The sequence below is a fragment of the Panthera uncia genome, chromosome E1, assembly GCF_023721935.1.
Source record: "Panthera uncia isolate 11264 chromosome E1, Puncia_PCG_1.0, whole genome shotgun sequence".
Taxonomy (NCBI): Eukaryota; Metazoa; Chordata; class Mammalia; order Carnivora; family Felidae; genus Panthera; species Panthera uncia.
In genome coordinates this window covers 56211581-56223089 of record NC_064814.1, presented here as the reverse complement: position 1 = coordinate 56223089, position 11509 = coordinate 56211581, and the positions used below count along the sequence as shown (strand labels likewise).

The window sequence follows — 11509 nt, the reverse complement described above, 5'->3', positions numbered from 1 at the left end:
GGAGCGGACGCTGATCCAAGCACAATAATGAACACCGATGCTCATTCTCTCCGAGACCGGGGTCAAGAGCAGGTGTAATTAATAGAGAGACCAAAAACAGGAGGAAGGGGGTGAACTTCCAGAGGTCTCCCCGGGAGGGCTGCGGGTGGGAGCGTGGGTCTAAGGTTCGAAGGGCCAGGACTTCGCTCCAGAGGCGCGATCCCGCCCCACTCTCCCCCTCCCTGGCTGGGGGGAGGGCGCCGAAGACCGGTGTCCCCGGCCGGCGCGCCGCCTCACCTTGTAGAAGGCCCCGTTGGAGCCGCGCACCTCGACGGGCAGTCCCGGCTCCACGTCCCCCCCGGAGGCCAGGCCGCCCATGGCGCCGCCGCCGCCTCCGACTGCCCCGGCGGCAGCTGCAGCGGCGGTCTGAGTCCGGGCCGGGCCGGGCCCCCGGCGTCTCCCCGGGGGAGGAGCCGGAGGGGGAGCCGCGGGGGGCGGGAGCCGGGCCGGCCCCACGGCGGCCCTGCCACAGCCAACGAGCAGGGGGCCGGGGCCGGGCCGCTCCCCGTCCGCCGCCGCCGCCTTGGTCTCCGCCACCGTGAGGGAAACGGCCGCCGCCGCCGCTGCCTTCGTCACCTCAGCTTCCGCCTGCCGCCGCCCCCGCTGCTGCCTCAGTCCCGGGACCCGCTGCTGCCGCTGCCGCTCCACGGCCTCCACCTCCCCCTGCCGCCGCCGCCTACTGCGCAGGCGCACCGGGCACCCGCCCGCCGCGCGCGGGGCCCCGAGGGCCACGGCGCAGGCGTCAAGGCTGGCGACCCAGCTCGCGCTCGCCAGCGCATCAGGGCTTCCACACTCCCTTTTGCTCTCTCACGCCCTCTCCTGGTCGCCCCCTTGCGCCTGCGCAGAGCCAGACGGCTCTCTTTCTTCGCCACCCCCACCCCCGCCCCACTCCACCGCCCACATCTCTTCCTTTCCCCGCCCCACAACACTGATAACTAACCAATCGTGCGGAGGGAGGGGCCGAGCCCACTCAGTCGGATTGGGTTTCTGCTGCTCCCGGGCAGGCCACACCCACTTCGCCGCTGTGAGCTTCCCCGGGCTGGGGCAAGTGAGGGATGGGCATGCGCCTGAATGACTGCTTGGTCACTTTCCCCACCTTTGTCTTTCTCGGTGCGCACGCTCCAAAGGAAAAAATAAAAAGAGGAGTCAAAGGAAAAAAAAAAAAAAGGCCTGGTGCGCGTGCGCTGTGCTTAATCGTCCGCAAGCACGTATCGACTCCCGGGAGCATGTGTGACTCTGTGCTGTAGATTGAAGAGTCGCGTTCTTGCCCGGAGAAGATTCCGATCATGCATATAATGAAAGGTTAATTTCAAGGCAGTACCAAAAAGCAAAGGCAACTTAGATTGGCACAAGATTTGGTATCCAAATGCTGAGGATGTTCACAATAGGAAAAAATGTTACGGAGTAAGGGTAGTAGAGGGAAAACTCCGGATTCTTGAACTGAGATAGGGAATTTAGTTGCAGAAATAAATAAAGTAGCACAGAAATTAGGATCACGTGTTGTGCATTTGATCCGTTAGCAAGTGTTTATATCGACCTCACTGTGTTCCAACAGCCTTAATAAGTGCCAGGGATACAAAGACAAGATGCAGTAGTCCCCCCCCCCCATAAGGATTTTATAATACATTGGGGAAGGGACTGACAAGTTTAAACAAATTAACAAATAAGTGCATCGGGTTCCACTGACGTTCTGATAGAGATAAGGACTAGGTAGAGAGGGAATCCCAATGAGACAATGAAAAGTTGTTCTTCAGAGAAACCTTCAGGAAAGTCTTCAGGAAAGACTGAGGAGGGGAAGCGAATGGAGAGGTGGGGGCTGAGTAGGCGTTTGCTAGAGGAAAAGTGCAGTAAAAGGATTCTTGAGATATCAGGAATTACAGTGATGCAGAGAAGCAGAAAGCATGTCCTTTGGGGAACCACAACCAGTTCAAGTAGCATTTGGCTTGAGGAGCTACGGGAAGGTAGGCTGTGAGGGACTTGTAAATCAGATGAAGGAGAATGGCTTTTCCCTTATCAATACTGAAGAGCCACTGAAAGATGTTAAGCAGTGTGATCGGATAAGATTTTCATTCTACAACTATGGAGGATAAAGAGTAAGGGTGGTCCCAAGGCGCGGGACCCCGTGAAGAGCTATTGATTGCAGGTAAGAGAGAGGGGACCCCGTGAAGAGCTATTGATTGCAGGAAAGAGAGAGGCTGAGGACCTAACTTGGATGAGGGCTGCCAGCAACAGAGGGACAAGCTGGTCTGAGCCTGTTCCGTTTGCAGCGGGATCACTGAGAATTGGTGATGAGGGTGGAGTGGGGTGGGGTCAGGAGTCCATGAAGAAGTACTCAGGGTTACTGAGTGAATGGTGATGCCAAACATGGAAGAAAGAACTCAGGAGGCAAAGTTTTGGAAGAGACGTTGATGAGTTTGAGGGTCCACCATTCAGGGGGACATCTCTTGTCTTCAACAAACGTCTCGTTCGACATATATAATTTCTTTTAGTCTTCCACTGTGCCTATACTGGGTTGGTTCTTTCATCTCACACTGCCAAAGCATCCTATACTCCTTTGGGGTGCTCATCGTGGTTGTACTATTAATAATTTGTCCAGCGTCTGTCTTCTGCCATCTGTGAGGTCCGTGAGGCCAGAGACTGGGTTCCGTGTCTGTCTGTGCCCACCATTGTATACCCGGTACCTAGCACAGTTCCTGGCCTGGCAAATATTAACCGAAATGAAGGGATCAATGCTCTGCAGGTCAATCGACACACATGTGCTTCCTCCAGGAGAGGTCTCGGCTGGAGAGATGGATGTTGGAATCATCGGCATATGAGTCGTAGTTAAAGCTATAAAACAAAAATAAACCTTGGGGCGCCTGGGTGGCTCAGTTAAGCATCTGACTCTTGATTTCACGGTTCACGAGATAGAGCCCCGGGTTGGGTTTAGGCGGTGCAGGAGTTCAAGGCCCCAGGTAGGGCTCTATGCTGCCGGGTTCGGAGCCTGGAGCCTGCTTCGGATTCTGTGTTTCCCTCTCTGGACTCCTCCCCCACTTGTGCGTGCTCGCTTGCGCGCACTCTCTCCCCCCCCCCCCCCCCCCCCAAAAAAAAAGAAATAAAATTTTTAAAAAGGAAGAGTACAGGCCGTCAGACTGGAGACTTTGAATTTGGGCTCTTAAGCAATAGCAGTAGCTGAATTTTGTTTCAGAAGTGACACCGTCACCAACTTCCGAGCCTCTGACACCAACAGTCCTTTCGGGTTTAACTTTTGTTCACCGGCTGTAGTCATTGTTCATTCAGGCAAAGGACAGGAGTGGGAAAAAGGAGAACATTTCCGATGGGGAATGGCATATTCACAAGGCCCAGAGGGGAGAGTACAGTGCCTCTGAGGTACAGAGGTTAGACTGTATAGAGTCTAACTAACATGGTTATAACCAACATGGACAGGAAACACATGGCCGGAAGGGTTGGGCCAAAGTTTGCAGGGACTGGAACATATTTAGAAGTTTGGACTTTCTACTGAGAGAAGTGGGAACCATTACAGGACTTTCAGCCAAACTGCCTTTTAGTAAGATTACTCTAGCTGGATGATGAAGGATGTGTCAAAAGAATGGCCCAGCTTGTCTTTGGACTTCTAAGTACATAGGGATTGGGAGGAAGACAGAATGATGGATAGATTGCTAGATGAATGTTGGCTAGATACTGAAAATGGGAACTAAATGGAAGTTTACATACTGAATGTTGAGACTTGCCTCAGATTTCTTCTTCACCCAGCTCTAAGAATATGTACAGACTGGGCCGCCCAGCTGGCTCAGTTTTTGGAGCACGAGACTCTTGATCTTACGGTCGTGAATTCAAGCTCCTTGTCGGGTGTAGAGATTACTGAAATAAGTAAAATTTAAAAGAAGAAGAAGAATATATATAGCCAAGCTTCTACCTTCCAAATGGGAGTCTGGGGGGCACCTGGGTGGCTCGGTCGGTTAAGCGTCCGACTCCAGCTCAGGTCATGATCTCGCGGTCCGTGAGTTCGAGCCCCGCGTCGGGCTCTGGGCTGATGGCTCAGAGCCTGGAGCCTGCTTCTGATTCTGTGTCTCCCTCTCTCTCTGCCCCTCCCCCGTTCATGCTCTGTCTCTCTCTGTCTCAAAAATAAATAAACGTTAAAAAAAAATTTAATTTAAAAAATTCAAATGGGAGTCTAGAAGAGTCTTCTGGTAAATCTGATCAGATGAGAAAAAAGAAGAAGGATACTGGCATTAGGGGTTCCTCAAAGAAATGGCCTAGTGGATCACCCTAGAGTGAAGTCCACAGTCAACACACCTCCTTATCTGCCACACACACACACACACACACACACACACACGAGTTTCTACTTGTACCTTAGCATCCCAATCTTAAATATGAGCAGACAACTGAGGACTGCCTGACATTTGAGGAAAGCCTCTAAAGTGAAAGATTATGCAAGACGAAAAACATTTTAAAAAAAAATATCATATCCTCAGAAAGATGAAAATATATATCCATGAAGCAACAGAATGTTTTTAAAATGCAAAGAACAAAAAACAAAGAAAGATCTCCTAGAAATTAAAAACATGAAAGCAGAAATAAAAATTCAATAGAAGTGTTAGGAAATAAAAATTTAAAAATCTCCCAGAGGGGTACCCGGGTGGCTCAATTTTTTTCTACATTTATTTATTTCTGCTAGAGACAGAGCACAAGTGGGGGAGGGGCAGAGAGAGAAGGAGACACAGAATCCGAAGCAGGCTCCAGGCTCCGAGCTGTCAGCACAGAGCCCGATGCGGGGCTCGAACCCACAAACCGTGAGATCATGACCTGAGCCAAAGTCGGACGCTCAACTGACTGAGCCACCCAGGTGCCCCAAAAACAATAATAATTTAAAAAACGTTTTTCTGTAACTGAAGAACATGAGTTTCGAGATGGCAAAGACCCAGTGGGTCCACACTAAAACATTTCCACATAAGATGTCAGAAGGCGAGGAAAAACTGAAGATCCTAAAAGTTGTGGTTGGGGGAAAAGAGAAGGAGAATAAAAATAGGCTTCATACAAAGACTCCAGAATAAGAAACTTTTCAGGCTTCTTGGTAAGAGGCAACAGCAGAAGCTTGAAGGCCATGGAGAAATGCCTTCAAAATTCTTAGGGCAAATTATTTCCAACCTAGTGTTAGATACCCAGCCACGCTGTCAAGTACAAGAGTAGAACAAAAACATTTTCAGACTTGCAAGGTCCCAACAAATTTTCTTTGTAGTTTTTATTTAAGCAATCTCTACACCCAACGTCAGGTTCAAACTCACGACCCTGACACCTTGAGATCAAGAGTTGCATTCTCTTCCAACACAGCCAGCCAGGTGCCCCAAGGCCCCAACAAATTTATCTCCCAAGTATCTTTTCTTAAGAAGCTCCATCAAGGGGCACCTGGGTGGCTCAGTCGGTTAAGCAACTGACTTCGGCTCAGGTCATGATCTCACTGGTTTGTGGGTCGGAGCCTCGCATCCGGTACTGTGCTGACAGCTCAGAGCCTGGAGCCTGCTTCTGATTCTGTGTCTCCCTCTCTCTGCCCCTCCCCTACTTGTGCGTGTGCGTGCTCTCTATCAAAAATAAATAAAATGTAAAAAAAAAAAAAAAAAAAGAAGCAGCAGCTCTATCAAAATAAACTAAGGAAAAGATGGAAGAGACAGGTATCCCGCAAGGGAATCCAGAAGGCGGGCGCCCAGGGGGGCTCAGTTGGTTAAGTGTCTCTCGATTTCAGTTCAGGTCGTGATCTCACGGTGTGTGAGTTCGAGCCCCACGCTGGGCTCTGTGCTGATGGTGTGGAGCCTGCTTGGAATTCTCTCTCTCTCTCTCTCTCTCTCTCTCTCTCTGTCTCTCTGCCCTTCCCCCATGCTCACTCTCTCTCTCAGAATAAATAAATAAAAACTTAAAAGAAAAGATGGCTGTGCAGGGAGAACCCGCAGTGTGGTCTAAAGATCAGCCACTCTGTTGGAGCAAGCAGGTCTAAAGTCTCCGCCAGGAGATTCTTCAAATGGAAGAGATCAAATTCCTTACGTGTTTGTATACCCTTAGAGCACAGGTACCACAACTAAAGGAGAATTTGGGGGGCGCAGTACACGGAAAACGAAGCAAACAAAAAGGACAAAAAAAAGTATCAGTTCCAGAAAACACATAAATGGCTGGGGGTGGGGGGAAGGATCCACAGGGCTCGACTGTGCAGAGTATTTGCATAATCACGGCAGTGTAAACACCCAACAGATCCATCCGGAATTGTGATACAATGTTGGAAGCACGGGCAGGCTGGGGAATGGGGTTGGGGTGGCGGTGGCGGCCGCACAGAGAGTGAGCGGTGGGAAGTCAGTGCTCGCGCTAAAGCAGAAGCAGGGAGAAGCGGCAGCATTTGGGTGCTATTTTTAGTCTGACATATACAGATGAGTCCAAGACAAAACATAGTAACAATTTAAACACTCAATTGAACCAATGGTCTTTCGAGAACCTTGGGAGTTGTAAGACTACTGTTTTTTTCTATCAGCGGTAGAGCAGTATGGGACTCTTTAAATCGTACCAAGTAGGGGCGCCTGGGTGTAGCTCAGTTGATTGAGCAGCTGACTTGGGCTCTGGTCGGGTCTCAGGGTCTCAGGGTCTCAGGGTTGGTGAGTTCCAGCCCCGCATCTGGCTCAGCGCTGTCAGCGTGGAGCCTGCTTTGGATCCTCTGTCCCCTTCCTTGCCCCAACCCGCTTGCACTCTCTCTCTCTCAAAAATAAATTAAGAAAAAAAAAAAAAAACCCAACATTTTAGGTAAATAATAGATAAATAAATAACATGCATAACTATGATTAAAAAAAAAAAAAATACCGGGGCCCCTGGGTGGCTCCGTCAATTAAACATCTGACTTCGGCTCAGGTCATGGTCTTGCGGTTTGTGCCGAGTCGGATTCTGTGCTGACAGCCCCGAGCCTGCTTTGGATTCCGTGTCTCCCTCTCTCCCTGCCCCTCCCCTGCTCGTGCTCTCTCTCTGTCTCAAAAAATATGTATTAAAAAAATATTAATAACCTCATGGAAGGGGGCTCTTACAGGAGGGGGCTGGGAAGTCAGGAGGCTATGGCAACTTTCAAAGAGTGGTGACAGCAATGTGCAGGTTTGACAGATTTGAGAGTTGTCTGAATGATGCTTTCTCAAGGCTCCCTTTAAAAAGCCCTCCTCCTCAGTGCCCTCCCCTCTGTTCTCCCGGCCATGGCCAGAACCCGGGGCCTTATCACCTCATACAGATCAGCCCGAACGTCTAACAGAATCACCTCGCAGGAGGCTCATACAGTGATGAGTGGGCAGGAACCCAAGGCCGGCTGTGGCTGCAGGACAGAGCGATGCTGGAGTACAGACATCCTGCCAGAACTGGCCGAGAGAATAACATGAAAACCGTGCACACCAAGAAGCAAAGGCAAAACAAGATGGGGACAAGAGAAATTTGGGAAACGTTACGTTTCCTAGTTTATGCCCTTTTCTTCTGCATTAAACATTTTTTAAAAAATTTATTTATTTATTTTGAGAGAGGGAGAGAGCGCAGAAGCAGAGAGGAGAGACAGAATCCCAAGCAGCAGAGCCTGATGCGGGGCTCGAACCCACGAACGGTGAGATCATAACTGGAGATCAAGAGTTGGTCGCTTAACCCCACGGAGGCACCCAGGTGCCTCTGCATTGAGTTTTACTTATGTAGCCTTTTGTTTGAAGAAGAAGAAGAAGAAGAAGAAGAAGAAGAAGAAGAAGAAGAAGAAAAAGAAGTGAAACCTGGCATGGCAGAAAACTCAGGAAATCTGAACTAGCAAGTGGGAAAATCTGTCCCCTGGACACCCAGACCCCTTCCTCAGAAGCAACTACACTCTCTTTATGCATCTCTCCAGAAAGGATGCATTCCAATGCAATTGACATTTAAAAACAGCCCCATCACTAGATAAGTTGATCACGTCCAAAAGATATAAATCCTGTCAGATTGAGATGAGCCAAGGAGCCATAGGAGAATGGATTTTTCTGGCTCCCATCTGGGGGAGGGGTTGACCAGCTTCATTATCTCCTGATCAAGATTGTCCTAAGGCCCATCTGCTCTAAATTGGTGTGAAGGGCCCAAAATTGGAATCATTCAAGAATTGAGCCCCTGATGTGTTCTCTTTGGCTGAATCTTTTTTTTTTTTTTAAGATTTCATCTTTAAGTAATGTCTACACCCAACGTGGGGCTCCAACTCACGACCCTGAGATCAAGAGTTGCACGCTCTTCAGGCACCCCTCTTTTGTTTTTATAATTTAGATTTTAAGGTGGATCGTCAACCTTTTGTTTTTGTTTTTAGTGTTTGCTTATTTTTGAGAGACACAATGGAACAGAGAGAGAGGGAGACAAAATCCGAAGCAGGCTTTGTACTAACAGCAGACATGGGGCTTGAACCCACAAACCACGAGATCATGACCTCTGACCTCTGATCATGAGCTGAAGATGGACACTCAGTCAACCGACTGAGCCACCCAGACACCCCGGATCTTCAATTCTTTACATCGCCGTAGAAGTCTCGAGATTGTGTTTCTTACAGTTTATACGTTTATGTTACTTGCCTGCCCTCATTCAGTGTCTAAATTATGACCAATGGTTCATCAACAAAAAGAATAATATGCCATCAGGGGCGCCTGGGTGGCTCAGTCAGTTAGGTGTCCAACTTCGGCTCAGGTCATGATCTCACAGTTCATAGGTTCGAGCCCCGCGTCAGCCTCTGTGCCGACAGCTCGGAGCCTGGAGCCTGCTTCGGAATCTGTGACCCTCTTTCTCTGCTCCTCCCCCACTCACACTCTGTCTCTCTCTCTCAAAAATAAATAAACATTAAAAAAAAACTTAAAAAAAAAAGAAGAATATGCCACCCACAAAAGTGACGACGGATGTACGTTTAATAGCACAGGGAGATGGGTCTGATATATTGTTGGAAAGTATACGATCCCACCTCTACTCACTTAACTACTCATGTGTATGTATGGACATTGAAAATTCTAAAGAGTTGATACCAGAGGATTAATAACAGTTATATAAGTAAGATCACAAATTCTGCTTTTTTTTTTTCTTTTTCAGTGAAGCCCAACATAGGGCTTGAACTCACAACCCTGAGATCAAGACCTGAGCTGAGATCAAGAGTCAGATGCTCAACCGACTGGGCCACCCAGGCGCCCCTACGCATTCTATTTTTATTTCACGCGAACATTCCACGTTTTCTACAACGAACCCGCATTATCTGTGTAATAAGATAGTACGAAAGTAGGACGTAAGCTCGTTTCCTTCCTTGTCTCCACGGGTCCTTTGGTTTTGCTGAACTGAAAATACGGACTTTGTGACTTCTGGGGAAAAAAAAAAAAAAGCACTGGCAGGCTGAGCAGACTTTTTTTTTTTTTAAGTGGAGGCCAGTGGTCCTTCCCAGGGCCCCCGAAACACCACCAGCAGGTGGCATCCTGCTCCAAATGTTGAGCCAGCGGGCCAGCCTCAGTCCTGCGTCCTGTAGCGTGCAGTTCGGACACTGGAGGCCTTTGTCTGAGTCCCAACTGTGACCGACAAGCCTGATGTGCCAAGCTGGCACTTTGCTCTTCTTTTCTCCATGTTCCACAGCCCGGAGCCGGGGCTCTGGCCCACGGAGGGTGAGCGAAAGTCACCTTGGGCCCACCTTCCCCCCCCCCCCCCCCCCGCAGCAGCCTCCACCAAGCAGGGCACTCGAGAAGGGTCCTGAAGGGGCCGGAGCTTTATTGCACCATCAAGTCCTCCTCCACCAGCACCACATCGGGGCTCAGCAATTCTCATCCTCAACAGGGAGATGGAAGGGCCTCTCCCTCAATTCTGCTCTTTCTGTACTTCCGGTTGAGCGGCTCCCAACCTCTCTTCCTTCCGGGAGGCCTCTGTCAGTGCTTGAGCAGGTGGGGAGGGAGGAGGCCAAAGACAGAGATGCCCAAGGAACGGCGTCACTTTCCTGCCAACTCCCTCATCGCCTCTTCTTCGAAGCGGAAGGAGTGCCAGCCCTCGGCTTCAGTCAGGTCTCGGGCACCCAGGGCCTTGTACAAGTCCATGGCCCCCTTGTTCCAGTCCAGGACTGTGAGGCGCAACTGGGAGCAGCCCCTTTCCAGGGCCACCTGTGGGAGAAGACATCACTTAGTCTTTCTCTCAAAAGGAAGCTTTCCTCACCGTTCAACCCGAGGGGGGGTTGGGCTCCTCTCATACATGCTTGCTTTTCCAGAACCCGGCCGGTGGCCCCATCCCTCTCCTCACCTCAGCCACCTTTTTGATTATTTTGGAACCAATCCCCTGACCTGTTGTGGGGGAAAAGAGACCAAAAAAACAAAACAAAACAAAACAAAGAAGATTGTTTCAGTTGAAGGGGATCTGAAAAGGCCATAAGGCTGGGATTAGGAGCCAGGGGATGCTGGTGGGTCTGGGTTGATTTCCTCCCCCCCCAGCCCCACCCCCCCCCCCCCCCCGTACCCCGGTATTCGGGCTTCACATAGATGTCTTCCAGATAAACGTTGCGCCCCTTCCAAGTGCTATAGATGAAGTAGTATAGCCCATAGCCCACCACCACACAGGGCCCTGAGAAGGAGAGAAAAAAAAGGGCTCAGGCCTCTGCGCCCCTGCGGGAGACCTCTGAGAGGGACAGGCGAGGGGAACCCCCCAGGTCCCAGGGTTCTTACCCTGTGGCTCCCCGGGGGCGGGAAGAAGTTCAGCCACCAAACAGCAATAGAAAGGATTCTCTCCGAAGCCGTCTGCTCTCAGGGCTGCGGAGATCCGAGTCGTGGGAAAGAGAGAAAAAGCCTGGGTGTGTGCCTGGCCTGGGAACCCATCCATCCCTTACCTCCTCCCCAGCCTCCATCAGGATGCCGGTGCTGGGCCCCCACCTTCCTCACTGATCTTCACCTGGTCCGAGAGTTTCTCGTACTCGGCTAGTTCCTAGGGTGTGGGGGACAGAGACTGGGTCAGGGCAGGGGGTCCCGGCGTGGGGACAGAAGCTGGATCAGGGCAGGGGGTCCCGGCGTGGGGACAGAGGCTGGATCAGGGCAGCACCCTCCCCAGGCGCGCCCCTCCCACTGCAGCCTGGCCTCCCCGCCCCCACCCGCGGCCAGGCTACCGGGACCCCCTCCGGGCCCCCGGTTTCCGGCCCGCCGCCGTCACCCGAATCAGCTTCAGGATATTTCCACAGTCTCCCTCCTCGGCCTGTCGGATCCGCACGGAAGCCATCGCCATCCCCACCGTCTGGGACTGAAGTCCGGGACCCTCCCTTCCGTTCCGCAGACGCGGCTGAAAAGCAGGTAGCTCTCGAACGGGCCCGCACACCGGGCCCCGAAGAGCTGGGGGCGCCGCGGGCAGCGGCCGCGGGAGCGGTGGGCGCCCCCCTCCCCCCCGCCCCGCACCCTGCCCCGGGCGCGCCCCCGCCAGCCAATCAGCTGGCAGAGCAGGCTCGCCCCGCCCCGCCCCCCCA

General features: G+C 51.4%; 2 protein-coding genes across 3 annotated transcripts in view; both read right to left on the bottom strand.

Annotated features, from left to right (window-relative positions):
* Nucleotides 1–687, bottom strand: part of FXR2 (FMR1 autosomal homolog 2) — a 14316-nt gene extending 13629 nt beyond the window's left edge. Inside the window, exon 1 of the mRNA XM_049637027.1 lies at nt 277–687. Within this exon, the coding sequence (XP_049492984.1) occupies nt 277–357 (81 nt within the window). The 5' untranslated portion in view covers nt 358–687. The remainder of the gene's footprint in view (nt 1–276) is intronic.
* Nucleotides 688–9304: 8617 nt separating this feature from the next.
* Nucleotides 9305–11445, bottom strand: SAT2 (spermidine/spermine N1-acetyltransferase family member 2). 2 transcript variants are annotated; one of them, XM_049637049.1, is made up of 6 exons: nt 11203–11445; nt 10929–10980; nt 10725–10808; nt 10519–10623; nt 10258–10346; nt 9305–10169 (listed from the first exon to the last, which is right to left on the bottom strand). In XM_049637049.1, the coding sequence occupies exons 1-6, from the start codon at nt 11272–11274 to the stop codon at nt 10002–10004; spliced, it is 570 nt and encodes a 189-aa protein (XP_049493006.1). In that variant the 5' UTR covers nt 11275–11445; the 3' UTR covers nt 9305–10001. The 2 variants fall into 2 exon arrangements, with proteins under 2 accessions (XP_049493006.1, XP_049493007.1); XM_049637050.1 differs by having other exon boundaries at nt 10306–10346; nt 11203–11443.
* Nucleotides 11446–11509: the final 64 nt, after the last annotated feature.

What these genes read in the sequence shown, in the direction of transcription:
- SAT2 (XM_049637049.1), bottom strand. Translation starts at nt 11,274, where the DNA reads ATGGCGATGGCTTCCGTGCGGATCCGACAGGCCGAGGAGGGAGACTGT. An exon ending in GGTGAAGATCAGTGAGGAAG is followed by an intron (nt 10,809 to 10,928) that starts GTGGGGGCCCAG and finishes GGATCTCCGCAG; the next exon opens with CCCTGAGAGCAGACGGCTTC. An exon ending in TGTGAAGCCCGAATACCGGG is followed by an intron (nt 10,347 to 10,518) that starts GTACGGGGGGGG and finishes CCCCCACAACAG; the next exon opens with GTCAGGGGATTGGTTCCAAA.